The sequence below is a fragment of the Apteryx mantelli genome, chromosome Z (genome assembly GCF_036417845.1).
Source record: "Apteryx mantelli isolate bAptMan1 chromosome Z, bAptMan1.hap1, whole genome shotgun sequence".
Taxonomy (NCBI): domain Eukaryota; kingdom Metazoa; phylum Chordata; class Aves; order Apterygiformes; family Apterygidae; genus Apteryx; species Apteryx mantelli.
In genome coordinates, this window is record NC_090020.1 from 18,366,552 (window position 1) to 18,394,086 (window position 27,535).

The following is a 27,535-nucleotide window of genomic DNA, read 5'->3' on the forward strand; positions in this document are numbered from 1 at the left end:
GTTTAGGAATGGTTTAATGAATATGTAGTTAGTGCTACAAAACTAAAGTTATGGTACCAGTTACCACAAGCACCAGTAAGGTCAGGAAAAAAAAAAAGCTTCAAGTCATCAGCAGCATAGTTAGAAATACAACTTGTTACAGCTGAGAACAGTCAGTGGAAAGCAAAAAAGTATAGAAGCTACAAAGATTAAAATAATTTACAAATACAGCAGCAATTAAGAAATATATCTGAAGTAGTGTAGGTCAGCACAACATAGAAACACACGGGAAGATGACTGTAGAATAACAGTTATTTGAAGCATATCCAACTGCCAATCTAGGCAGTAATGGGAGAAAAGGGGGAAAGTAAGGTAAACCAGGAACACTTGAAGTGTTAACACTTCATCTGCTAACCATGTGAGTAGGAAGAAATATTTAGGCTATGTCATGCTACGACAGGCTACAAGTATTGTGTTGTGGTAAAGTTCTTAGAAAGATGATATAGCATAAACCAATTCTGCAATTGTAAGGAAAGGGAAAAATAGTATTCAAAATAAGCAACAAGCAGAGTCAGTGTTCACAGAAGTTTCAATCAGAAGAATAACCTTTTTGTACAGTTCCATACCAAGAATTTAAGCTCAAGAACATCATGGGATGTTCTTTCTGATGATGGAGAAAAAACAATTCTAAAATATTTAGTATAATTACTCTTTAATGAAACACTGAACTTCAAGTGTTACAAATATATGATATTAGATTTGTACCATAAGTTTAAAGACTAGACATTAAAAGGAATTGTAAAGGTTTAGTAAAAAATATAGATCAAAAGTTACTGCAACAAAACAAAGTCATTACAGTTACATTTGTGGATTTTTTCTTTTTTTAAAGAAAACCAGCAGCATTTACCAGCGTTTACAGACAAAATAAAATACAGTGAGAGTTTTCTTCCTCTGTACAGTACTCAAACAAGTAGCACTGCCACTAACACTGATTCCATGCATATAAAATAAGCGCAGGGAGAATTTTAAACTCTGCATATAGTACTAATTTCAGCTTTTGTACAGCCCCATTTGCAACACATTCCTGCCAAACCCAGAGATTCCCGTTTTCTTCTGGGATACTTGGCCCAGAGGAAATTGTTTGATCCCATGGGGTTTGCAATTCCCGTTCCTCCCCTGTCCTTCTGAACAGCTTCTTCTATCTGGAGAAGAAGTTCTTTGACGTCGTCTGCCACGGGTACATATTCAATATAGTCATTTAAATTATAAAAGTCTTTCAGCATCTCCCATTCAAGCAGGGGGTTGCTTCTCTGCAGCTGCTCCAGTTCAGGACCTGGAACTGACTGCAGCTTTAGGTTTCCCAGTAGTTTGTTACTTGCTGTTTCAACAAAATCTGTTTAAAGAGAAGATTTTTTAAAAAAGTTAAAACATTATTATAAGGAGCATCAAAAGAAGCACATAGCTCTAGAAGCAGAAAAAACACATTTAGCCAGCAATAAGCAAATCATTTTTATTAAAGAGAACTGTCAGTACTGCAGAGTGTCCATTCCACGATTTACTTGCAGCTTATTTGTAGGGGAATCTTTATCTTTTGAAAGCTTTGCTGCTTAAGTAATAAGGAAGGACAGGTCCTGTCAGACATGGGAAGTACCCTGCTAGAACTGTGACTGAGGTACAGACATCCTATCACAACCGCAGCGTTGTTGGTTTAGATGCTTCAATACAGGATGTTCACTGTTCTATTACAATAAAATTTTGTTGTAAAAACACTAAATACCAAAGTTTTGTCATGTGACTTAAGAATTAGATTAGACCACTCCTCTCCCATTCACAATCACACCAACCAGCATCATTTGAAGAACAAATGGAGGGGAAAGGACTGAACACTGGACTAAAACAAGAATTTTTATATAAACTGCTTCTTATATATTGTAATTTTCTATAGCTATTTTCAGTGGATTCTTTCCACTCATTTCTCTTTCATTTATTCTTTCCTTGTCCTACAAGAAGGAGGCACAGCACAGGTCTGCAGAATTCACTTGAAAATGTACTTGATCTCATTGACCCTGGTGTTGTCAAAAACCTAGTTGTATTCCCATCCACATCACACTGTTTCTCTTGTTTTTACTACTATAAAGTAAGCAGCACTGCTTATTTCAGCTAATATGGGGAAAGGCAGTTTCTTCAATTCTTAAGTTAAAAAATTCTGAAATAACTGTTTGTCTTGTGCTCTTAACTTAGCTGTTAATTTTTTTTCCAGGTAGCTGAAATAACATGAGTACTTGATCCAGTGAACACTATGTTTGCTCAAATATAGCCAATTAATAGATATATGCTAACTTTCAAACAGAAACAGAACAACTGCCCAAATGCGTACAAAACCACAAGTATTTGTAGCTGCTTTACTAGTCTGATAGTTACTACAATTCATTAGTCTCTTGGGGAAGAGAAAGACTTCTTGTTAGCTAGCACGCAGCACAGCGGGGTGTCTTCTCCACGACGGGGGCTCTCACAAGCTGCTGTTAATAAAAAGGAGAACAAAGCCCGCTGGGAAACAACTCAATCACAGCATCAGAGACCAGGTATACCACTTGTTACAACTCGGAAGTCAACTTTCCCCAGAATAGCGCTTCACTGACTGCTTGATTTCTCCATTTTTTTTTTTTCAATATCACAAGTCATTAAAAGCACTAAGTGCTCCTTTATCACACATTGTAGTGATAATTTCAAAGTCTTCCTGGTAAAAAAAAAAAAAAAAAAAAAAAGTTGTTTTCACTAGTCAGAGGCTCATCATTTAAAATTACTCTGGCGGACTGCTGTGGTTTGCAACCACCCCCCGGCACAGAGCAGCGCCAGCGGAGCGGTGCAAACCCGAGTGCGCAGCCGGGCCCGAGCGGCGCCGCCCGGGGCGCCCGGCGGGGGCAGCGTTAACCCCGGTCTCGCCAGCCGAGGGGGCTGCCGAGGCACTGCCCACCCCTCCCGCGGGCGTATCACGGGTCGCCGGACAGTTAAGCAGAAGAAAGCATGCTTTCCCCCCTCCTCCCCCTTTTTTCTTTCTTTTTTTCGGAAACCCGTTATCGCGGGGAGCCTCGGCCACGAGCTCTTCGGTCCCCACGCGCCCCGCTCACTCACCGGCCGCGGGCGGCGGCTGCACGGCCAGCAGGGAGAGCCGCTTCCAGCGGGACCCGCCGCAGGTGAAGATGACGGCGCGGATGAACTCCCGGCCGCACAGCTTCACCACGTACCCGTCCCCCTCGCCCCCGGCCGCCGCGGCACCGCTGCGGGCGCCCAGCCGCCCCGGCAGCGCCGCGCACAGCAGCGCCGCCGCGGCGCAGAGGAGCCGCAGCTTCGCGCCCATCGCCCCGCGCCGCGGTTGCCGTTGCCGCCCTCGAGCCCAACGGCCGCCGCCCTCGAGCCCAACGGCCGCCCCGCGCGCGCCGCAGCCACCGCCGCCGCCGCCGCCTTATATGCGCGGCCGCGCGCGGGCAGCGCTGAGTCACCGCCCCAGCCCCGTCCCCGCGGCCGGGGCGCCGCCGCCGCCGCCGCCGGCCTCCCCCTTCCCCCGGCTGGCAGGGGCGCCCCGCCGCCTCGCCGGGGGCGTTTGCCCGTCGCCTGCGGGAGCAGCGCAGCCAGCAGCCCCCCGCCGCGCTCCTCCGCGGGGCAGCCGCTGCTCTCTTCAGCTGCCCCCGTCCCGTGTCAGGGGCCAGGTTTGGAGGCCGTCGAATTGCTCTTTAACTTCCTGAAAACGTGAAAAACTTCCACGCTGGTTTTTCTTTCCAGAAACGGCAGAACTCCTCTCAAACCCTGAAAACTGTGTTTGGAGGAGAAAGGCAAAGGCAAGTGAACTGAAGGAAATGAAATTCCCCAGAAGGTGCAGACACCTGCAGCGGGATTTAAAAGCCTGAACTCCTCTGGAGTTCACATTGCAGCCATAACCTTCAGAGGCCCCTGCTTCTGCACGAGCTGCTTCGGGATCCCAAGCTCTGCACCTGCAGAGCTGCCTCACCAGCAGCCCCCCGCAGGCTCCTGCAGGCGAGGGCGGCCTTGCCCGGCCGGACTGTGCTCCACGCACACCTAACCCTGCTTCCTTTTACTAACTCGACAAGGAATTGCTGCTGTGCCCTTTTATAAACATGCATACTGCGAAAAAACAGGAAAAAGTTCACCTCTGCAAAAACGCAATAAAGCACTTGTCTATAGAGCTTTTTGCATGAGGGCTATGCTTTCCATTCTCTGAGTACTGTTGGTATATAGAAAAAAAAAAACCTTAAAAACTCCATCCAGAAGAAAAGCACAAAGAAAACTTATTTCCACAGCCTAGTGTACAAAGGTGAATGATTCACCCGTGCTGGAAGACATAGACTCCATACACCTTCTCAAGGAGGATTTACGTTTTTTACACTGAGCTGCATCTAGAAAGAGGTCATTGGGAACTAGAACAGTGAGTAAGCTAGAGCTGCTTATATATTGGCTCTCTTTTTGGTCCAATCTCAAACATTTTGGACAGTGATAGTGCTTCAACAGCAGACAAACTATCATTTCACTGTTACTCGTATGCAATCCTCAGAAGTGGACGCTGTCAATCAGAAACTCTTCAAGGACAAAGACTAGATCAGTTTCTCTCTGGGTTAAAGTTGTTATTGCCCTTCTCTTCCATCCAAGTTGGGCAGCAGTAATCACAGCTTACATTTTTTAAGTGAGCAACAGCTCGATCCCGTTGGTGTATCACACCTTTTCTGAAAATGCCTACCCCATCAAGTGAGTTTATTCAGGGATAAAGTGGGCTTTTGGGCAAAGGAGCTGTTTTCAGTTAGTGAGATTAGGGAGCTATGGTCATGTGCAAGAGCACTAACAAAACTTTCAAAGCAATAAGGAAGGCACCTCCTGAGCTAGGTAGCAACTGCCTTGGTGATTTTAAAGTAAAGCTTGTAAAGTAATGTCATTTATTCTATATCACACTTTGATGTCCATAGTCAATACTGGATCCAGTCTTTAAAAGCAGGAAAATCTAGGATATGTATTTCTTAGAGTTTTTCAACAGGCAAATTCAAGACTTGTCGCTAGATATCAATCTTTCATGGTCAAACTAGTAGTAAAGCCTCCCCATGTTTTCATTTCAAATTTAACTGGAAAATCAGTTACTGTGATACCTATCCAAGTCTGCCTAAGGAAAGGAAGGCATGGTGGCCAGCTGTTCCTTTAGCAAGAACCTCAGTTTTGCAACTGTCTGAAGCACATAACCTCTGATTACAGCTGCTTGAGAGACAAGTCCCATGACCTCACTTGCTTCTTCGTGAGGACTACTGAAGGAGAAAGGCAATACTTTCTGTGCCTTCCATCGTGCTTGCTGGTAGAGGCTATAGCACGAGCTATTTGAAGCCCCTGAGGGAACGTCTTTCGAAGGCATTCATAGTTCCTCAAGGCAGCTCACACTGCAACATCCTTCATCGCTCTTCTTGTTGATAAGCATGGGCTACAAAAGCTCTCTTACTAGGATTAAAGACTACAACAGCAGTCAGCGAGTTAATGAGTTTTATTAAGGATCATATCTGATTGAGCTGGCAATAGTCTGACATTGACATATGTTACTACACTTAATGCTGTTTTGCTAGTATGGTGCATTACTCAGTATTTTGCTTCTGGTCACATTTTAACGCTGCTTTTCTTTTAAAGACTTTTGACTAGATTTATTGTGATTTGAATAATAGGTTATAAAGAAACTGACTAAATAAGTCATGTAACTTTAAATCATACAGGATTTTATATAGAAAAGCTTTACTAGCAATCTTTCATTAATTTGCCAAGAATTTAAATCAAGTCAGAGATTAAGTTGGTTTAGCTGTTCATCAAAGCCAGAAAATCTGGCTTGTATTCAAGATAACAGATGCAGAAGAATATAAATAATTTAAATATTTGTGTAGTAGCTCAGCCAATCTGAACTATCTATTTTCTTACTAAAATTTTTGTATTATTAACAGACAGTAGCACAGCAAAAAAATGAAATTCTATTTGTGATCTGTAGGATTTTGCAAGATAGGTACATATAATGTATTGTCCCAATGCACGTATTTTTATTTTTAGTTTCCTAAAATAGGGTACATACGATCACACCATTTCTCTCCCCTCTACTAACTTTTGAATTTCCTGACCTATAGAAATCACATTTTATAGCAGGTGGAAAATGTTTCATGAAAACAGGTGGTTAACAAAAAAACATATCCTTTAATAATACCTTGACTGAATGAAAGGCTTAATCCCATGCTAAATATCACAGAATCTATACAGGAGATCGGACTTAGGACACAAATGTATAGGTTTTATTAGTCTTCATTCAGAGACTTCAGTTCAAATTCATGGAGTTCACTGCTGCAAGAACTATGTGGTTTTTGAAAATTGCTCACATAAATTTTAAATAGTTTTGTGGTTTGCTTTGTAGTGGACAGGATTTTGCAAGAAATGTGAAATACCACTGCATGCATGTGATTGATGACTGAGTATCAGAGTTACCAGCTACCTATGTAGGGTTTTATCAGAAAGTGATAGTGGGTTGTTGAAAGGAGCAGTTCACCTTTAATAAGGCTAATAGTTCAAAAATAAAGAAAACTGAACTTCCAATAAATTCCAAGACTGATTAAGCAATTAAATAATAATAAAGAAACTGGCTGGCTGGAAAACTGTCCACTTTGTAAGTGCTTTCCACCCCCACTTTTAAAAGGGGCAGAAAGTCCACCTGTCTAGTCATCAAATAACCTCAAAACATGTGTGCAAGGATTGTCAGAACAAACTTTCACTACTCTAAATATGGGAGGCAGAAAAATTAAATCATTAAAGAAGGAAGGGGACCAAACTAGAGCTCAGAAAAATCACTTTGTTTCTCAACAATACTCATGTACTATCAGAACCAGATTAACAATTAAAATGTCAGACAGCCAGTTGTGGCTCTCAACTAGCATGCACCTTCTTGGATTCTAAGTGAGATGTATCTATAACGAGAATATATAGAGTTTAATTTTGACAACCTGATCATGACTTACCTCTCACTTTCCCTGAAAAATGCTGCTCTCAATGACATTGATTCAGGATACATGGCTATCATACACTATGGCCAGAAAAAGCAACAGAATTAAGGTAAGAGTCTCTCAGGTCAGAACAAGTTCCCCATTATTCTCCTTCTCTTCCCCAATGATTATTGAAAACAAATGAAGACAGTTGCTGTGATCTATTAAAGAAAGTCTTGCAGCTGAAGCCAGTTGAACACCAATAACCGAAGACAGCAGGACATTTTATATGTTTTATTTCCGTGAATGCAACTGGTACCACGATCATGGGCAACTTGTGCTGTAAGCGTCCTTCCATTTCCCTGAAGTAGGTCCTGCCAAAGGTAAGCCTTCCTGCTTTCATTGTTCTCTGAAGGTGATTATATAGTTCAGCTACTCTGTAACTGGGTATCTGCGTGACAGATCTGACTGTTTGGCACATGCAAGGGTTTCAAGTAAGATGCTGGCAGTAGAACAAATATGCAGTAACACAGAATGAGTATCTTCAAAGTGTAAGTGTTTATTTATCCAGAAAAAACAAAGCTAAGAACAGAAAGTAAAGCAGTAAACGTGACTAACCCTTAACTTCTTGACAATCTTTGGCATGTTCTGTGTAGCCCATTTAAATCCATTTCTGGATTTGGCATTAGACTGTCCTGTTTAGAGCATGCTGTTTTTCCCTTATGATATGAATGTGTTAACTTTCACTGATGCTCTTTGGAAAATGTCCAGCTAAAGTTGCCTTACCTCCCTGACTTTTTTGTATGGTAACTTGCAATGGCTTAACACTATTGATCTTAAGTTTAGCTTTTGGGGAAAAAATTCAAATTTAGCTAGGATGAAATAATAAATAGCTTCCTTGCTATATCCTACAAACTGCTACCGGGGTCATTATTTTGCTTAGCCTGCTTGGTTCCTTTAGCACCACTCTTTGATCAAACTCCATAGCAAGCCATCTATCACAAACACACAGATGCTAGTTCGTACTTCACAGTATGGATATTTCCTAATTTTCTAAGGGCTGTAACTAAAAATGTAGAATGAACTATTAAAACTGCTCTCCCTGTAAAAAATTATTTCACAGTATTACAAGGTAGATTAAAAGGCACAGGTGAAGACATACAGATACTAAAAACATGCTGGTATAATCAATTTTCTTTGTTGGAAGGAAGAGTATCAATAGATGATAGAGGTGGCAGCATAAAATGTTGTTTGAACATCTTCAAAAAAGCAAGGCCCACTTCAAAACTTGGCGGAAAGGTAGCAGAGGATCAGCTATCCAAAACAAAAGAAGTAGGAGCGCGTAAATCCCAGGAACAGAACGGAAGATAGCAGCAAGTCAGGACAGGTGTTTTTGTAGTGAGCCATTACGCTGCAGAACAGGCAGCAAACATGATGAGGTCTTGGGTTGCATTTTCTGAGTAAATCCTAGAAGTCTAGGCCAAGCTATTATAACCAAACAAGCTACTATAACCTATTTTATCACTCTGCACATTAAAATGCATCACTTTTGAAGTCTGTTACAGATCAGAGTTATATGCATATCCTTAACATGCAGATGAGAGAGCCACACAGAACCAACTGCAAAAGTGCTTGAATGCAGAAGTGAATGCACTTTCAGGAACTGATCTAACACAAGGTATGAAAATTGTGCTTTTATCTTTTTGTGATACCCTCTGAGTAGTGTTTGTTATGATACAGTCACATGTCTTACTGTAACAATACCCTCATTTCAGTGAAGTAGTCTTCAAAAATACATCAGTTTCTAATTTGGGCATTATCTCCAGCTAGAAGTTAAAGTTTTTAACTCAACAAATTGTTAATACAAAAATTACAGCTTAAAAGGGCAGTAGCAGAAGACTTAAGCTTGATTCAGTACTAGTACTTTTTGAGCATTTGTTTTTCAGCTTCACAGATTAACACGTGAAGTGTTTCCACCCAAAACACACAACAATCTGTTTTTAAACAAGACTTCCAATAGAAAAAGATGCCCTTTTTTGCCAAATATAGTGTCAGAACACTGAACTATACTATAATTATATTCTCTGTATATACCATACTACAGTAAAGGCATGCAAATAATCCCTCAGTTTTCCAGTACTTGTAAGGCCCCTTGGATCTAACCATTACAAAACATACATTAATGATTTTGCCTGCTGCTAGCCGAAGTTAATATTCATCTTAGTAGTGAAACTCTGATTTTGTGTAAACAAATTATCCTGAGTTTCAGAATGTCAAAAAAGCATAAAAAGATTCAGGAAATGGCTACATAATTTGTTTTCTCTTTTTGAGAAATTATCTCTGCTTATACTTTAATACAGTTTTTTTCCTAAGAATAAAACACACAGTTAGCAAGTGACGTATTTATTTCTGAACTTCCTCGATAAAAGCTGTTTATTACAGAATTTGAAGCAGTCAGTTTACTGCCAAAAGAACGGCAACTAAAAAAGTCTTTTCAAAGAAGTTGTCTATTCCTGACTTCAAATTGAACTGTGGATGCTCTAATATATTTGAAAATTATGGCCAGAGTTGTACAAATTTGTAACCACCAATTAACTTATTTTTATTGATTACAGTGAGTTTGCATCTCAGTACCATACACTTTTGCTACAATTGAAAGACTAATTAGACAGTGGGAATTCAATGTTTCATTCTAAGCAAGGAAAAAAATACTACAGCAACCAAAGATATTTTCAAGAGATATAGAGGAAAATCATTGCTTTAGAAAGTACTGCTTTTTAAAAAATGAATTATCTTTGATTTTATAAAAGCACTTAATTTCCTCAAAACTTTAATGATTCACTGAAGTCCAAAAAACATGATTACAATTATATTCATTTCAGATATAAAGCTTTGTTACAATATTCTATTTTTCTATGTAGAACTTGCTCTGAGCTCTTCTCATTTTTTCCAGGTCTTCATAAGTAAGCGGTCCTTTTGGCAGTTCTAGCAAAGTGCTCTGTGTCTCTAATATGTTCTCTGCTTCACCTTAAAAAAAAAAAAAATATATATATATAGTGAGAAACTAAATGAAAGAGAATTAAAGAAATTCAATTTTAACTATTTTTGTTTGAGGTCCAGAATAACTAAATACCAGGTCACAGCTATGTATTTTACAAAGAGGTTGATGCCATGTAGTATTAAGTTTGTCTTTAAGGGACTTTGGACCAGTGGTATAACTGCATGCAAAAATGTTTGGTCTGAAACAGATATCTTGTCAAACAAATTCAGCCCGAGCAATACTTCAGCCAAAACAATTCTGTTGTTGTTGCTGCTATTTCTGTTAGCCCCTTTTTCCTAAAAGCTACACTGAGTTATATTTCTTTTAGAAGTGTATTACACAAATGCTTTGAAATAGCAGCTGGAGGTTACAGCAAGGCCTTCACATCAGGATGCACTTCATACCAGTCCCATAAAATGGGTGACCAATTAGGAGAGTCTGGGAAAAGGGTAGATCACAAAAATGCACATAAAACAGTACATAAACCTTAATAAGTAGATTCCCTGTACACACTACCATCCTAGACATGACATAGTTTGGCATGACTTTTCTTCTTGTTTCAGCCCTAGGCTGAAAGATGTTAGGCTACAGGCAAAAAGCGGACAGCAAAGAACTTGAAGCGTTAGTCAAAGTACACTGCTCACACAAAGGCTTGCTAAGAGAGTGATCCAAACATGCAGTCTTAACAGCATGGCAGGAAAAAAGTTGTATGGAGCAAAATGATCCAGATAAGGCTGGAATGAGAACAACTAGGACAAAGTATCCAAAAAACAAAGATACAGATTAAATGCACTACATAAGTTGTGGTGGTCTGATTGTGGACATAAGACAGGATAAAGATTAGGCAAAGAATGTGGGATTTTTGGCTGATGCCATTTGCTGCTATGTCAACAATCTTGTCCCAGGTACCTAAGCCTGAACCCCTGTTTTGATGATCATTAGGGCAAGTGGCTTGAAGCGCTGTTTACGTGCAATAAACCCGCCTGAATATTGTCATGCAGCCAGGACTGCGGTCATTCTTCGAAGCACATCTGAATGCTGCACTCTTCAGCTGCAGTTTCGGTAGTGTATGGGATCTCCACGTATACATCAGTAATATCCAACAGGATGACACTGGTTACCACTCCCAGTGACTGGTAACACCACAGTGTTATGCAGTTACATAGTGCATCAGATTATGGGACAGCAAGAGATCTTATGTAACAGAGAGATGTTATAGGCGCAGCAAAATCTCTGTGCCTGTCCAACACATTCTCAGAATATGCACTAGAGTGTGTTTCTTCAGTCAGCATTCGCCTCAGATGGCTCAGGGTAGTAACAGTGGTCTCTCTAAACCTTGGAACAGGCAGCCAGAGTTTCACTGCTTAGCTGAGAAATTCTGTGCAGTTGGAAGCTGGCTATATAATCTCTCCCCTCCCTCATGTGTCCAACAAGGGCCAGCAATATGTACCTGGAAGGTCCAGAACACAGACAGAAGGTCCATGACTAAAAGTTATTAGCACTGGAGAATTTGTTTATTCTTAGTGCCTCAGCCATTCAGAACAGACTGTGCACCTAGGGGCTGTTCTGCAACTCTGCCATCCCTGAAAGCTGAGTTCTCATACACGGCTCTGGCCTGCTTAAGGCTTCTGAACAGCATAAGCAGAACTCAAAACACGTATTTTCTCCTACATCCTCAATATTCCCCTTAATTGGCCCAAGCTATCAACAGGGCAAAAAAGCCCTCCTATTTCAAGGTGGGAGAACAAGAAAGTCATAAGAAAATACTGGACAGTAGACTGAAGATAAAAGAACACGTTAACTGTAAGCAAGATCAGAGACAAAGTAATTGTTGAAGCAGAAATGGAGCAACTTTCTAGGGTTATGGACTGATTCCAAAGAATGAAGGAGAGCACACAGATGATTGAGCAAGGTGGTTCAGATGCAAGGAAGACCTTGGAGCAAGGACCGTGAAGAGAGGAAGTGGCTGAAGACAGGCATATGGGAGGGAAGAGACCAATCCAAGAATGGTCTGTAGCTTCATCGTTACAAAATGGAACAGCCAGGCAAGCAGAGGAGTGGTTGAGAACAGAGCCTGGGAGTGGACACAGATCAGCCGAGTAATAACAATAAGGACTGGGGCTGTAGGTCAGTTGTCTCATAAATCCTTCTCTTCAACTCATTAAAATTTATCTTAAAATAAAGATGTACCCCAAATCTCATTTCCACATGATTACAAACCTTCTTCTGATTTCCAATCTAGACTTATTCAAGCTAGTTTATTCCCATTTATTCTAGTACTGATATTAACAGCTTAATATAATTAACTTCTTTACTTCCCTTTACCATGTCTTGGAAGTAGGATCTGTAGACCCAAATCCATGTTGTCTTTTTAGATGGCTAAACAAACTGACCTCTTAGCTTCCTCTCACAAAGCAAACCCAGAATTCTGTGGTAATTCTTCAGTTATTTTAGATTCCTTACACAGAACTAGCCCAAATTATTTATAAAACTCCAAGGAAGGAACTACTGTTGTTCTGGATCAGTATTTTTCTTTCTGTACTAGAAAACCTCACCTGATGTCCCCAGACTTCACTTGTCTCTTTCGTGACTTCATCACAGTATTGGATGATACTCATTCTGTGATCAACTAATATACTCAGGTTTTTCTCTTTTTCTGTCATTTCCAGCTGGTGAGCTCTGATGGTAGAAATCCTTATTAGTCTCTAGGTTCTTGCTGTTCTTACCAAATTGCAACCTATTTTATTATCCCAGCTCTTTAGGTCATCAGTTCTTCTTGTACTACATATTATTCCTTATCTGTTGATGACACCAATCAAATTTGTCATCCACAAATTTTGTTTGTATAATCTACTCATAATTTCAAATACAAAACAAAAGCAGATCCAGGCCAAATCTTGAAAAACTTCACTAATAACCCTGCTAACCTTCCCCTTTAAGCACAACCCTCTGACATCTCCTCTTTATCCTAATGCTTACCCTTCTACTAATCCCCATGTCTTTCATGCCACTTTAATATTCACGTGATACTACATTAAATGTTTTCATGAGTTCAGAGTAGATCTACTACATTCCTTTTTGAAAAGGAAACTGATTTTCCTAGGGAAAAAAAACACTGTTAGTTTGGCATGCTTCTTCCTTTTTATCTTACTGTCAATTTGGTTCCATAGTTTTTCTTATTCTTTCCTCTAAAACCTTGTCGTAAGCCTTGCATACCACTGGAGTTGTCCTACTGGATCTGAAGTTGCAAAGATTACTTTCCCCTATCGCTTTCCAAATATAGATAACACATTACCCATCTTCAAGCTACACAGGACCACACTGTTCTCTAATGTCCATTAAATAGCATTCCATACTCTTACCATGGGGTTTGAACTATCTTATGTCTACTTTTTCAAAATTCTGGAATGAAAATTACCTCATAAAAAAAAAAAAATTAACACAACCTGAATTCCAAGTTTTGCTTCCACTTTGAATGCGTTAACCTTCTTTTTAACACTAATTTCTGTGAGCCACCCAGTCTTTGTCCCTGTGCTTAGCTGCCTCTTCATGTTAAAAAATCAAGGAAAAGTACTTAGTAGGGTTTAGGAATGTTCATAAATGTTCAGAGATATACACTGGTGAACAGACAGCCCAAATGTTTGCACCCATTTGCAACAGGAAGTGTCTTGGAGTTTGTCCAGTTAATGTCTCACATTATTCTCAACAAAGTGCACACAGTTAGGAAACCTAGTTCTTAGAACTTCAGCCTAAATCAAAGAGCCGAAACAAACTTTTATTTAGTTTCAGTATGTTCTGTGTTCTGTTCAGTAACAGACTGCAAAGTCAACCTATTTAACTAAAATGATTTATAAAGGTGACGAGCCATGGTCTTTCCAATCAGGAGACTTAAAGTGAACATTCTCTCAGCATGTCTCCTTCATTAGGAATCAGAATGAATACAGATGAAGCTGTCAGATTTTCCACAATCCTCAACATTGATCACTTAATGAGGTCCACTGTTAGCAACTATGAGGCAAGATCGCACTTTCTGGGACTCACTTTTTTTCATCTTAGCAGGGCACTGTGGCAAGATGACTGGCTGAGGACTCTGTCCAGCCACGTAAGTGGCATGATTCCTGCTCTGTATCCCTTCAACTGCTCTTACCATCCTCACCCTGTGCCAAAACAGCAGCATCTGAAATATGCTGTGCTTATTTCACCTGTATTTATAATCTTAAAAAATGTGAATTCTAAGAGAATCAAGAGAGGAGAAATCAGCACACAATCTGAACTGGAGGGAAACGCTGTAAGAGTAGAGTGAGTAGAGTATTCTTAACTGGGAAAATATCTGACTGTAACAGAGAGGAAAGAAAAGAAATGTAGGAGTGAGATTAAAAAAAAAAAAAAAAAAGCTGTTGCCCATTCTCTCCCAGCCATTCTAAAACGGTATGAGACTGTCTACTATATTAACCTTGGTTCTATGTATGAACCAGACAGACTTCTATATACATACCTTTTATCCTTTGCAACATTGTCCCATAGCCCATATCGTATTGATAGGCAAATATAAAGCTTAAGGGAACTATTGGCAGTAGAACTCCTGGGTTCTTCTTTTTTATCGCTCTGTTTTTAAAAAAGAACAAGAAAAAATAAGATTATTTAGGGCATTCAGCATGTTAGTACTGTCAGTCCAAGGTGACCTTGATTTTATAGGACTTGTATATCCTTCTGCATTCTTTAATCAAAGTCACGCAACTCTTAATTTCTTCAGAAGCACTAAATCCTCTTCTGGGCAGATAATCTTGCTCTACTGTCAGCCAAAGGTACGAAAGAAAATACTTCAAGTGCGTTTTTAACGTACTTAACAAGAAATAGGTTTGTCTAACTAGCATAGCATGTATGCACACATGCATACGTCCATGTCAAACTGTAGTCAAGATACAGCCACATGCAACATGCAGGAATCAGGTTATTACAGTTAATTCCAAATGCATCCCAGTGCACAGAGAATGCATAATGTATAAGCTGCGTTTAATCTCCACTCTGTAGAGAGAAATAAAAATATTTCTCATATTCCATCTAATCATTTTATAGCACAAGCAAACCACATTACCAAAACCAACCAAGAGTCCTATAAGGCAAGTTCTTCCTCATGCAATACAACTTTGTTAGCCATAGGTTTTTCCTAACACAAATTTTTGAGTTTCTTGATTCAAATTGCAAGTGAACAGATGTCAGAATATATCTGCCTGTTCAGTGACATATTAAAAAACCCTTATGATGGAGGATTTGTTGTTAATGAACAGTTTATTAAATTACAATACAGACAAGAAAGTAGTATGGCTTTTAAACAATCCCTCCCATTCCGCACAAAACTTTTGTTTTATGCTGAATTTTTGGTATGTCAGCTAAATCATATTATTGCCAGCTTGCATCTCTGCTTTTATATAAATACACAATACAGACATACACAGAACACATCCAGAAGTAGACAGAAATGAACTGAGTCATTTTGTCATTTAAGCGACCTCTGAGAAGTTACTGGATAAAAATAACTACCTGATAAAATGCAGGAGGTCAAGCCAAAATTATAGAAATATCTTTGTAATGTTATCTATCTATTTAAATTTTCTATTAGGAAATAAACTTCATACCCAGCTGTTAAACCTACAGCAGCAAGTCCAAAAAAAGTCCCAAAGTATTTCAGAAGTTCCCTTGTCCAAGCAATCTGCATGGCTGCTTGTCTCTCTCTCATCTGATTCTGCATCAGTAGTTGCCTTTCCAGCTAGAGAAGGGAGAGACATTAAACAAAATTAACTCATCCATTTATTTTGAAGTCTGAATCAATTTCACACTGGTCTATTAACCCAGAACACTAAACAAGAAGGTTTCCTTTTTGTTCTTTTACATCAGTCATTCATAAGCTTTGATTGAGAATGGTCTTATTCAGTAACAACCTGGATTATTGAAGAACAGTTTATACCAAAAAAGCATTATGTAATTGACAAATGCTTCACTACGCAATCTTTCTTATGCTGTTTCTCATAGTCAGGAAAACCAAAATACCATTGTTAGGTTTTGAGAACTCCAAGTCCCAACAGCACTCCATAGGTTAAGGTTCTCTTTACCTTTGCATCTCCACGCTGATCCCAAGGGCACCACCCAGCTGTTAAGAACACTCTCCAATTTATTCTACTTAATTATAATTTAGATGGTATCTTTAGAGTCATCCTTGACTTTTCTTTGCCCTTTGAGGATTTCTTTTCTCCTTTATGATGCATCATAAAGCTAATAACATTTGGAGATTAGTACAGTTTACAAATACAGGAAAACACTACAAATAGTCTGTCAAGGTAGCAGATCTTAAAGATACTGGAATACATCTCAATTGTCTATGGGAAAATTCTTCTGCAACTAACATTAACAATAGTAATTCAAAAAGTATAATTTGGACAATGTATTTACATGCCAAAGTAGAACTTGCTATGGTGCAATAGAATAAAAAGTAGAGTATCAGATTTCTTATTACACATCCTGCCTAACTGAACACATTTCATATTCATTAAATAATGGGAAATTTGTTATTTATTACAAGTTCCTCTCTACAATACAAAATAACAAAAAATACAATGGTCTTTCCTCCTTATAGTGATGGATAATGTTGTGCCAAAACTAAGCAGTCTGAAATCACAGTATAATTGTTAACACAGTTCAAAGTCTGCTTCTTCCACTGATGTTTGTAATTCAGTTTGGGGAAAAACAAGAGTACTTGATTTGGTATGTTTAGCTTCAGCTTAGCTAAGTGGGTTTCATAAAAAGCCCAAGAAAGTACATGAAGCTGAACACCAGTTGCATTAAAAAAAAAAAAGTGTATTCTAGAAAAGAAAGAACAAAGAGAGAACTCAGAAAGTTCTCCTGACATGCATCTATGAAGTAAATAATTAAATCTACTCTTTTCCCCTGCTTTCTAATTCAAGAATAATTTAAAGGATTTGTAATTACTTAAGGTTTCCACCCATTTATTCATCTCCATTACTATTGATTTAGCCTGAACAGAACAATTTCTGTTAAATTGTTACTAATTATTTCTTCAGACTATGTTGATCTTGCTATCTTATTTACAAGCTCATTCAGTACCTGGATAGGTAGAATTAATTTTTTAGACAACATAATAAAAAAAGGACAGATCTAATTACATATAATTGTACACAGTAGGAAAAACAACATTCACTGTAGTCTCACAATACTGTTTCATCTGTTTCTCTTTCCTCAAAACTTACATTGCAATTGTTGTTCTTACAAAAATATCACTAACAGCGTCTAGTTTTCTGACGTCCATAATTTTCATATAACTTTTTTTCAGAAGAAATAATTATGTAGTGGCTGAAAACCACTTAATAAAATATCAAAATAATTAGATTTCATTTTGTCACCTACGAGACACTTGGAAATTCTAAAATAGGCATGCATGCTGCCTGTTAATTAGCCCCATTGTGGTCCCCAGTATCCCAAGCCTGGTAAATTGCTCAGGGTTGATGTGACAAGATAAGATAATTACATGTAATATCAATTTAATGACTTCTATTTTCCCCTTCAATTTGATTATGTGTGTAGTTTGCACATATGTGTGAAAAGTATTAAGGGACCTTTTGTTTGCCTGACGACAGATAAGGAGTATACGCTTCCAAGATACGCAGTAGTATCCTAAATGAACTTCAATTTGAAGAAGTACATGGGGAAGAAGGGGGACAGGATAGCATGATGAAATATAGGTCTTGGTAAAAGGAAATCTTCTGGAAAAAGAGAAAAAAGCAGACAGTGATATGCACAAATAGTGAAGATAAGGAAGTACAAAAAAAAAGAAAAAAAAGAAACCTAAATCTACAAAAGTAACTAAAGGATTTTAACATGGCTTCTAAAATATATGAAATATATATATGTATGTATGTATGTATATATGTATATCCCAAGTATTGAAAGGAAAAAAAAACCCCAAACCCATGACACAGACACTAAAGTCAAATGAAAACTCTCCACAGGAGCCTATCATATCACACTTCAGAAGCTCAAGGTTACTTCTATATATATCTACAAGTATTTTATAGAAATAACTTAGTATAAATGAAAACAACTTGTTTTGCAAACATTAGCCACCACCATAAAGATACTGTTTTTCATATTCTCTTCTAACCAGAACGATATTTTTTCCCACTTTAAAAAAACCCTCTCAACTTTTTACAGCATTCCCATATCCAAAAATACAGTAAAAAACTACACAAACACCTCTCATAATTCCTTGACTTTGAGCAAACTTCTTCAGTGTGCATACAACTGCTTATCTAGAAGGAACGTAATATTGTATTTAAATTCATTTCTTAAAAAAACAAGGTGTGTGGGAAAGACTGATGAATCTTGGAGACAAGCATTTTATATGCATGTGAGGAAATGTGGCAAAACATGAAAGAAAATTTCTGCTGCTCAGAGGAAGCTTAATTCACAGAAGACACTAAAAAGTAGATCTAGTGACATTTAGCTAAATTAACAATTTAATTCGGGCTATTACTTAAGTTGCACAATGTTACAATGAAGCATTATTTACAGAAAATGTATTATTGTACTTACACTTGCAATTTTGCATCAAGAAAGTGCCTAGATATTTTTAGCTATGATTGCTGCTAAGGTTCGTTCTTAAATCAATTTTTATTTAGTGATACATGGAGAGTTACATGGAGAAAAGCTAACAAAAATAACCAAATATTACTATGTGTGCTCCACACTCTTTAAAATTTGTGCAGTCTTATGCCAAACCCAAGAACACTTCCCCCAAATGCCAGAACTTCTTTTTATGCACTTTCTTTTGTTCTTCTATATACTGAAAACCTTCTATTGCATTTCTTCCACATCAAACTCAGTTGTGTCACGTGGTTTAGCTTCATCTTGCCAAAACAAAAGACATGCTACAGCAGTAGGGCTTTAATGAGACTGTCCGCCTAATGGAGAGATTTAGTAGCCCCCAGATAACGAGTTCCAGGGCAAGTTCCAGATGACTTCACTGGATTCCAATCTTTGGTTAAGGAAAAGGAAAGGAGAAACTTAACAGTTATGGCTGAATTTGCCCCAAGACATACTGCTTCATCATGCAACTTAACTTAAAGGAATAATTGCAGAAAAAACTGTTTGGAGAACTGCTGAGTTCTTTTCTGAGAACATTCTAGCCATTGAGCTACTGAATAACAACAGGCCAATGCTGCCATCGTGTTCCTGACACGGACTCTGAGAACATGTATTTAGTACAATAGAGAATGCCCAACTTGCAGCCACGGACAGCGAGACATAAGGCAGGGCGCCTACCTGCTCTGTGTCATCAGAGCATATTTTAATATGTCCAGACCCAACATCTGATCATCTAGGCAGGTTTAATCAGAAATGCTAAACACTAAAAAAGTATAAGCATCTAAATGAATTTTGGATGATCTAAGTTATGAACTTATGAGCCTACAAGAAGAGTTAAGCAATTCCTTTGTATATCATTCTTTAGGAGATTAAGTCATAATACCTTTGTACTTACCCGTCTAACACACTGATCTGAATGAAACATCTGGAGATCACACAGTTTTCAAAGACTAGGATAGCCTGATACTCCAGTTACACATTGCCAAATAATTATTGGTAGAGCGTAAGACCAAACCATTACATTAAGATTACTTTAACTAACCTTAAACGAGTCTGGATTTGATAGCAGATCTACAGAGGGAAAGACACAACAGTCCAGCAGAACGGATAATTTCAAATTAGATGAAAGATACAAAACCAAACATGTTTGACAGCAGTTTTTATCAATATCCCATTTTCAGCTCTTAATTTTGTAGCAATTGTGTCTTATTTTCCTCCACACATGTTCTACTGAAAATGCCAGTTGCACTGGGTAGTCAAAGAGTAGAGGAGACTTAATCTTAACATGCAGATTTTAAGAAAAAAGACCAAGTCTTGCTGCCTTAGGATTTATTCTGAAATAAAGTTTTCTTAAGACTTCTTTTCCTATTATGGCAGATTAGAAGCAAGAATTAATAATAGTATGAATTCATTTTACTGCAAACCATACCTTCACATGCAGAACTTCATAGATGATAGGAACACAAAAGTGTGCATCTTTCAAACTTAGCTGGTGCATGCTGTACTTATTTATGTATATCTACATATATCTAACTTCAGTAGGGACTACTTACATTACTAAGCTTACCTAAAACCTATAGCTAAAGGGTCTCAGATGCAGGCTTACCAGGGAGGAAGGGAGGTGCCACAGTTTTCCCAGCCACGTTGCTTCACATGGCACAAGAGAGTGGAAGCTGTGATGTGGATGCACAGGCACACATCCAAATATACCATTGATAAATCAAGTCCTATGACAATCCGACCATGCTTTAAAGCCACAGACACAAGTATAGTTAGTATTATAATGTAAAAAAGCCACATAATGAATTTTTGCTAGTTTAATTCCATAATGAACAGATTTTCTTAAATCACAATACCAACTTATTTACTAGTAGTAAATACTGACTATATCATTTTAAAATTTAAGCTTAGTATTTAAAAAAAAGATATTAGTAGCAAGTAACATTTGATATTTTGTAACACTCAAGAGGACTCAATTAGAAATAACTTTTCCCGTTTTTCTTTAAATATAGTTAACAGTTTCTTAACACTCTGTGTGAGAAACTGCGAGGGCTGATTAGCATTTGAAGTCTGACACATGCCAACTGTTTATAGTAAAAGGAAATCAATCTGACAAAATGAAACATGACAGATGAAGAGAAGTGAGGCTGAGGAAGAAAAGATCAGTGACTGTGAAACTGAGAATGTTAATAAACTAGTCAGTGGTAACCACCCTTATCATTTCTATTGATTATTCTTCAGACTGTCACAATGATGTCAAACCAGAGAAATCAGCATTTATACCAACATTTCACTGATTAAAATCCAGTGGGAGAAAATTCTCATCTGAAATAATTTAATCAACTTTGACAACTTGTAAAAAAATAAACGGTTCTCTCTGGATTACAAACCACATCAGCACTGAAAAACAGACTGGAAATTTCCAATACTTTAGACTCTTTGCTTGTTTTATCTCTTTCTTTCTGTCTTTCTGTTTTTGTGTCTCATGCTCAGACACTGTAGGAAGGAGCAAATGCTACTTTTTCTTGTATTATGATGTGCAAAAGGCAAAATAAATGGTGTACAAACATTTATGGCTCAACGGAAGTGGAAAGCAGAGCCAGTGCAAAATGCTTCACTCCCCATGTATATTAAATACCATTTGCTTGATATATTGCTTGCTGGTCAAGACATATCTGGAGAGAGGAAGACATAGTACCCACCCTTGCTAAAGCCTGCATTTGCAGCTCTATACAGTAGCTTTCCTGGCCCATATGCAGTTTTCCCCCGCCTCTCCAGAAGAGTAGGCAGGACAAGCATGTGGCTTAAGAGCAGTCAAGGCAGTAAAGTTTTATGGGATACTGCATTTCATGTCACTATCATTAAGACATAACTATGCTGGCAGTCTGGTATTCTGACAGAAAAGGAATTAATCTACCTTAGAAGTAATCATCAACCGGACAGAACTTAAATAAGGACGTGTGTGTATTTTAAATTCACAATCTAAATTTAAGACAGACAAATCTGGAGAAACCATTGGCATACTCTTTATACTAATTAAAAAAAAAATCCTTTGGTTATGTCACAGGTTAATCTCTTGCACTTGATAGTTAGAGGTGCATGGAACAGTCATTACAACTATAACAGAAGATGATTTTCACTGACCACTGAAAAACTGTAAGACTCTGAAAGCATTATTTAATCTAGCAGTAAGCTGAACTGCTGAACACTCAGAGGCACAGTAAAATAAAGCTTTATTTTTTTCAAAAATGATGGTCATACATACAAATACCTGCAAATCACTGACAAAGCACACATAAAAGTTGGTGTGCTGGTAGTATACCTAAATGACTGTATAAACCCCTTGCAGTAGCAATGCACTAAGCATTTCATGAGCAGACTAAAGTTTTAGGCCTATGTGCCTATGTGGAAAAAAAAAAAAGGACAGTAGAATAGTGATCCTATGTTTACACCTGCATTGTAAATCACTTGAGTGTAATACAGAGATAACAACTTGTAATAATTACGTAGTATTTGCTTGGTTCTATGACAGCATGCACACAGAAGTGTCAGGAAATGGGCCTCCAGATCAAACAGTTAAAATTAATCAGACTTAAATGTTTTATCCTGCAGCTATTCAAAACTTGTCTGCAAATATTTTTCACTTAATAAAGTACACAGAGCAATTAAAGTTATTAGCACTGCAAGAAACTATGCTCCCTATAAAGCAAATTCAATTTTTAGAGCTTTCAATCTCACTCATTACAAAATATTTACAAGAAAAAAAGCTATCATAAAAAGAAAAGGGTCTCAAGACATTAACCACAAGCCAGAATAAATCTGCACTGAAATAAACCCTATCTCTTCCTGTTCTCAACAAGTGATTAGAATTACATGCCATATAAAAAGAAAGTAATATAAAAAGCACCTAAATCTGTTTGAAGCTTTAAGCTCTACAAAGGCTCAATCCACTGAATTGTGGTACAAAATAAAGGTTTTCTGCAATCACCTACCATTTCTGGGCTTGTGCCTCTTGTCTGTACAGCAAAGAACATACAGCAGAGGGACAAAAGGTGTCTTCTACCTTCATTTAAGAATCTTTAGTCTACAGAGTAAGCTAAGTTTTAACTTAACAGTGTACCAGTGTTCAGAACTCTCAGGAGTTTTATGCAAGAGTTGTACAGACAAACTAAATTCTTTTGGATAGCCAGTTAAATCAAAAAGAGGTACCTATGCAACAGGAATAGTAAAACAGATAAAGCAGTGTAAGACAAAGCATTAACAGTACAGTATCAAGTCATTGAGAAATTTGACTAACAACTAAATAAGTAAGAATTATCAGTTTGTTAGTTCCATCACCCTATAATCTCTCCAAGTATGCTTGTGTGTCCTATTTATTTATTTATTTTTAGAAATAAAGACTCAAAACATTGAATAAAAAATGAAAACCAGAAGAAATGGCTGTAAAATAATACTGTTGTATGAAAGGGTATTATAATTCCAACACAGTCTACAAATAGGATATTTCTTCCTACACATTTCAGATTCTGGCTTGCAGGATTATTATAGTTGTATTTACCAGTATTTTTGTTAGAAAATTCAAATAGGTATAAGAGTCCTTTATTTTCTATTTTATAACCGGGATTCTTAAGATTTCTGCTCAGTAGAACTCCCATTTTTTTAACCTTAGTGTTTGAGAAATAATGTTTCTTGGAAAACCAAGTAAATAGCCAGCAGGTCTGGGATTCAACTTCAGCAGACCTAAAAGCAGAAAGCTAAAAGGGTAGGCTTGCTCTACTAAGCAGCAAGGCATCTATGGAAAATTCATAGTGCTAAAGGAAATGGCTTCAGATGGTATTCTTCCTTTGAAGTCAGTTAAAACCCCCCAACGAACGAAGCCTTACGCATGGATTAACTGCAGGTGCACCTGTAAGCAAGACAAAACTTTTACCTAAGTAATCTGCACTCAAAACAAGAAGATGTACTAGTCACAGATATCCCCCAAAGAAAACACTGATCAAGAGCTGTGCTGATGTGGAGGTCTTAATCCTTATCAAAGGCAGGGTATGGTCACCATAAACTTTGGCCAAAGAGACTGTTAATGTTTTCCAGAATGTCTTTTACTAAGCAGCTATTCCCTCAAATCACTCAAAAAGATTAATCTTTCGGCAAACAGTTTGGCCAAATTGTATAATTATTTAAAGTACTGTAAACTAATCAGCAAAAACGGATGGAGGAAAACAGTGCAACTTACAAAGGACAGGCATTTATAACTGGATCAACTACTCTTCTTCCTGCTGCTTCTCCCATTATTTTATCCCCATTGCACACACAGTTCAGTGAAAGCTGCATTTCTTTATGATTTATGCTATCTTTGACTAATTTGGTGCATGCACATGTATTGCAGTTGAATAGCACCTCCATCCTCAACAACAGATTAAGTATTACTAGTAAGATTGATTTCACTGAAAAGATTTACTTAACATTTGTCTCTCATTACTGGTAATATGTAGCAATCAGTTTGTTTTGCATCTTTTGCTAAAAGTGTTTGCAATTTGAAATGGCAATTAAAATTTGCTCTTCGTAAAAGAGTGCACTTACTTTTTATAATGAACAGGCAGAGTATACAATCTCCCATCTAATACCAGCCAAAAGGGCTTTTTTTTTCCTTGTGAGATAGATTGTTCTAATCTTCCTCAACACAGATATCATTCATCTTATTCTGTTCCATTTGATGCAAGCAAACTAATAAGGATATGGAATTGTTACCAGAGAACATTTATTTCCTGAATTAAGCCCAGATCACCCAGAGGGCAAAACAATTTTTCTAATGCTTCAAGACAAATGCATTTGAAATGCCATAAGCACTACTAGTATCTTGTCAATAGAAAACAAATACAGTTATTTCCCACCCCAAAGGGAAAAGGATGGTAGTAGTCAGGGAAAGGAAAGTGTGCTTACATTTTACTTCACACGTAAGAAACAGAGACGTGTTTTTTATTGTAATAGAACTTAAAAAAAAAAAAATCCTGAGAACAATTCTCAGTGAAAACTTGAGAGGAAAAGGTCAAAAGACAAACTTTTGTCATTGTAGGGACTTAAACCACAGAAATTTACTCAAGAGCCTAACACATTAAGAAAAATTAAATTTTTCAGGTATCATCAAGGAGGTGGGTCATCTTTCACTGACAAAGATAAGTTGAAAAAACCTGTAGATGGAAAAAACATCATCACACAAAAAAGTTTTATTAGGTACAGGAAGGAATCTATAAAGGAGCCTATGCAGTAGCATGTGTCAGCTCTCTTCCTTTTCTGATCAATGAAAGTTTTAAGGCATGAAAAGAGCTTTATTGTTCAGAAATGCATTGACATTTTAACATCAGCCATTCATTTCTTTTCCTGCCAGGAGCCAAAACATAGCACACATCTGCCTTTAAAAAAACACCTCATTTTATGATCAGCTGATAAATGATCAATAGTAAGTTGAATAATAGGTTAATTGAGTTTATTAAAGAAAGAAGAAAAAACAAACCCCAAACCCTTGAACACTACTTGCAAATATACTTATTCTTCATTGTTTGGATAACATCGTAGGATGGAAGAAGAAAAACATGTTTAAGATAGCGGTCCTTATCAAGAACAAAATGATAGGCTTATTAGGTCAATTCATCTTAACTGTCTAAGCTGAAGTACTCTTAGTCTACTATATATACGATGGACATTAACATTTGCTTTTTTCAACAGTTTTGCTTTCTTCTACTCTTCTGTCTTCTTTGTGTCTGTCTTTACATTGAATGACTAAAAGAGAATGTGGCCCAAGGTCTCATTCACCACAAAACTCCTGATAACCTATCTGGTATCGACTTCTTCACATTCTTAATGTTTTTTGTATTTAAATGAAATAAAAATTGTGCATATAAGACCTTCACATCCAATACAAATAATTTCTCAGCTAAAAATGAACTTGGGAGAAGGGGCAGAAGAGATCACTGAGCTGTCTGATAAATAAGTCAGGATTTTCTCATCTCTCCCCATAAATAAAACATTTATTTTGAACATAAAAAACATTTATTTTCATAAAAATGCACATATAAATGCTATTGGTATTTTATCTACCCCAAATGAATAACTTCACTTTTCACTTGAACAAATGTTTAAAATGCCTCAGCTGCATCTTTTATTATACACAATCACATAGTTACCACTGAAACTTCAGTTCCTTGGAAAGCAAAAACTTCCTAAACCACTGGGAAGATAACTGGATTCTCAGATACTTCCTAACAAGGAACAAGCTTAAAACAATGCTTCTGTTGAAAGGCTTAAGCTTATTTCTTATTGAACATATATGAAACCTAATGATTGTGCACATTTTCCAAAAGACATTGAGATGAAAAACAGCAATAATGAACAGCTGTATAACTGAAGTTATAACATCTTGTAATCTTTACTGGATAAAAATCTAACTTGTAACACAGAATAACATAACAGAATTCACACAGAGGACAGCATTAAGTCCTAAAACCCAGACATTTTCTGCATTAAAAAAATGATCACATTTACCTATATGCTTGAGAAAACTGGAAATAGCAAGCTTGGAGAAGAGACAGCACTACCAAAGAAAGAGTATTATGTTGAAAAAAAACCTAGAATGGTTCGTTAAATATTGGCCAGTGCTTAGCTAACTGGACCTGCCGGTCTTCTTCAGGTATGACAACTTCTGTGTATTAATAATCATGAAGATAAGGCTAGAAAACATATTCACAGGTCACTTAAAGTTGGAAGGGAGGACATTTGTTTATCCTGGTCTTCAAGACCACCAATGAAAATTTCAAATCCTTTTTTACTAACCTGCTTAATGACAGTTAAGCACTGAAAGTCTCCAAATATTTATCCCCATTGTTGCTTGCTTTTCGAAGGAAAAGCAAGCCAATTCTCAATGTCTTCTTATAGGACATAAGGAAAAACAAAAACAAAACTTTAAGGGATTAAAAAATAACAAAACACACACACCAAACTTCAAATGCATAACAGGCATATTTATATGACCAAACAAGTATGATTCTTTCATCCTTTCCTCAAAGGTTCTAATGACATCATTATTCTTACTACCATTCTCTGAACTTTTCAGAGCTTGTCTGCTCCTTAACAGAAGTAGCAAAATCTGTTTTCCAGAAAAGTCAACAGTAGTGCAAATTGAGTAATTTTAGCTTCTTGTTAGTAAATCCACATTGGCATTTGCTTTCTGTAAGAATTTGCGCTGTTGAGTCAGTTTGTTTTTAGATCAGTATATAAAACCCAGATTTTTTTTGAGCTTCTAGTCTCTAATCACTTATTTCTGGTTTGTGTATTTAACTTTTCCTTCCTGGATGTAATACTTTGGACTGGCACTTATTCCATTCCATTACATTTCCTATTATTTCAGGCACTTTCCAATTCATCAAGACGATCTGAAATCTGAACCAATCCTCCAACCTAACATTTTACACATGTAACATCGCACTGAATTATAACCAGATTTTGAAAAACTGCTAACTCTCTGGATTTTCTCGTCCTCTTCCATCACTTGTTGCAGTAGAACTGACTTTATTTCTTTTTTTATTATTATTATTACTGTAACTCAGGAAAAAAATTCCAATGTCATATAGTCATGAGACATGGTCTATCAAAAATTTGCTATAGGGAACTGCTATATTTTCATTTGAGATATAAGGACAAATTGTTGAACATGAAGAGAGAACTGCCTCATTCCTTTCATTTATTGCCATTCAATGCAAACTTCTTAAGGAATCAAATCCAGGCAGAAATGTAATATAATCACAATATATTTTGCCTCTAATAGAGGGCTGACATGTAAGTGGAAGGAAAAAGTGTGATGCTAAACTAC

The 27,535-nt window shown here is 37.4% G+C and overlaps 2 protein-coding genes across 3 annotated transcripts in view; both read right to left on the bottom strand.

Annotated features, from left to right (window-relative positions):
- Positions 1-793: 793 nt before the first annotated feature.
- On the bottom strand, positions 794-3,337 carry LOC136995393 (relaxin-3-like). Its single transcript, XM_067316198.1, has 2 exons — positions 3,112-3,337; positions 794-1,372 (listed from the first exon to the last, which is right to left on the bottom strand). Exons 1-2 carry the CDS (start codon positions 3,335-3,337, stop codon positions 1,005-1,007), a joined length of 594 nt encoding a protein of 197 aa, XP_067172299.1. The 3' UTR covers positions 794-1,004.
- Positions 3,338-7,516: 4,179 nt separating this feature from the next.
- Positions 7,517-27,535, bottom strand: part of PLGRKT (plasminogen receptor with a C-terminal lysine) — a 31,577-nt gene continuing 11,558 nt past the window's right edge. Inside the window, exons 3-6 of one of the 2 annotated variants that reach the window (XM_067316163.1) lie at positions 15,671-15,784; positions 14,513-14,622; positions 12,573-12,696; positions 9,920-10,004 (exon numbers count right to left, since the gene is read on the bottom strand). In XM_067316163.1, the coding sequence (XP_067172264.1) occupies positions 9,984-10,004; positions 12,573-12,696; positions 14,513-14,622; positions 15,671-15,784 (369 nt within the window). In that variant the 3' untranslated portion in view covers positions 9,920-9,983. Of the gene's footprint in view, positions 10,005-12,572; positions 12,697-14,512; positions 14,623-15,653; positions 15,785-27,535 lie in introns of both variants that reach the window. The other variant, XM_067316164.1, reaches the window with a different exon arrangement.

Bases quoted from the DNA above. Each gene is read 5' to 3' on its own strand.
- LOC136995393 (XM_067316198.1), bottom strand. From the start codon at position 3,337: ATGGGCGCGAAGCTGCGGCTCCTCTGCGCCGCGGCGGCGCTGCTGTGC. The intron at 1,373-3,111 runs GTGAGTGAGCGG...CTCTTTAAACAG, and splicing joins GCAGCCGCCGCCCGCGGCCG to ATTTTGTTGAAACAGCAAGT.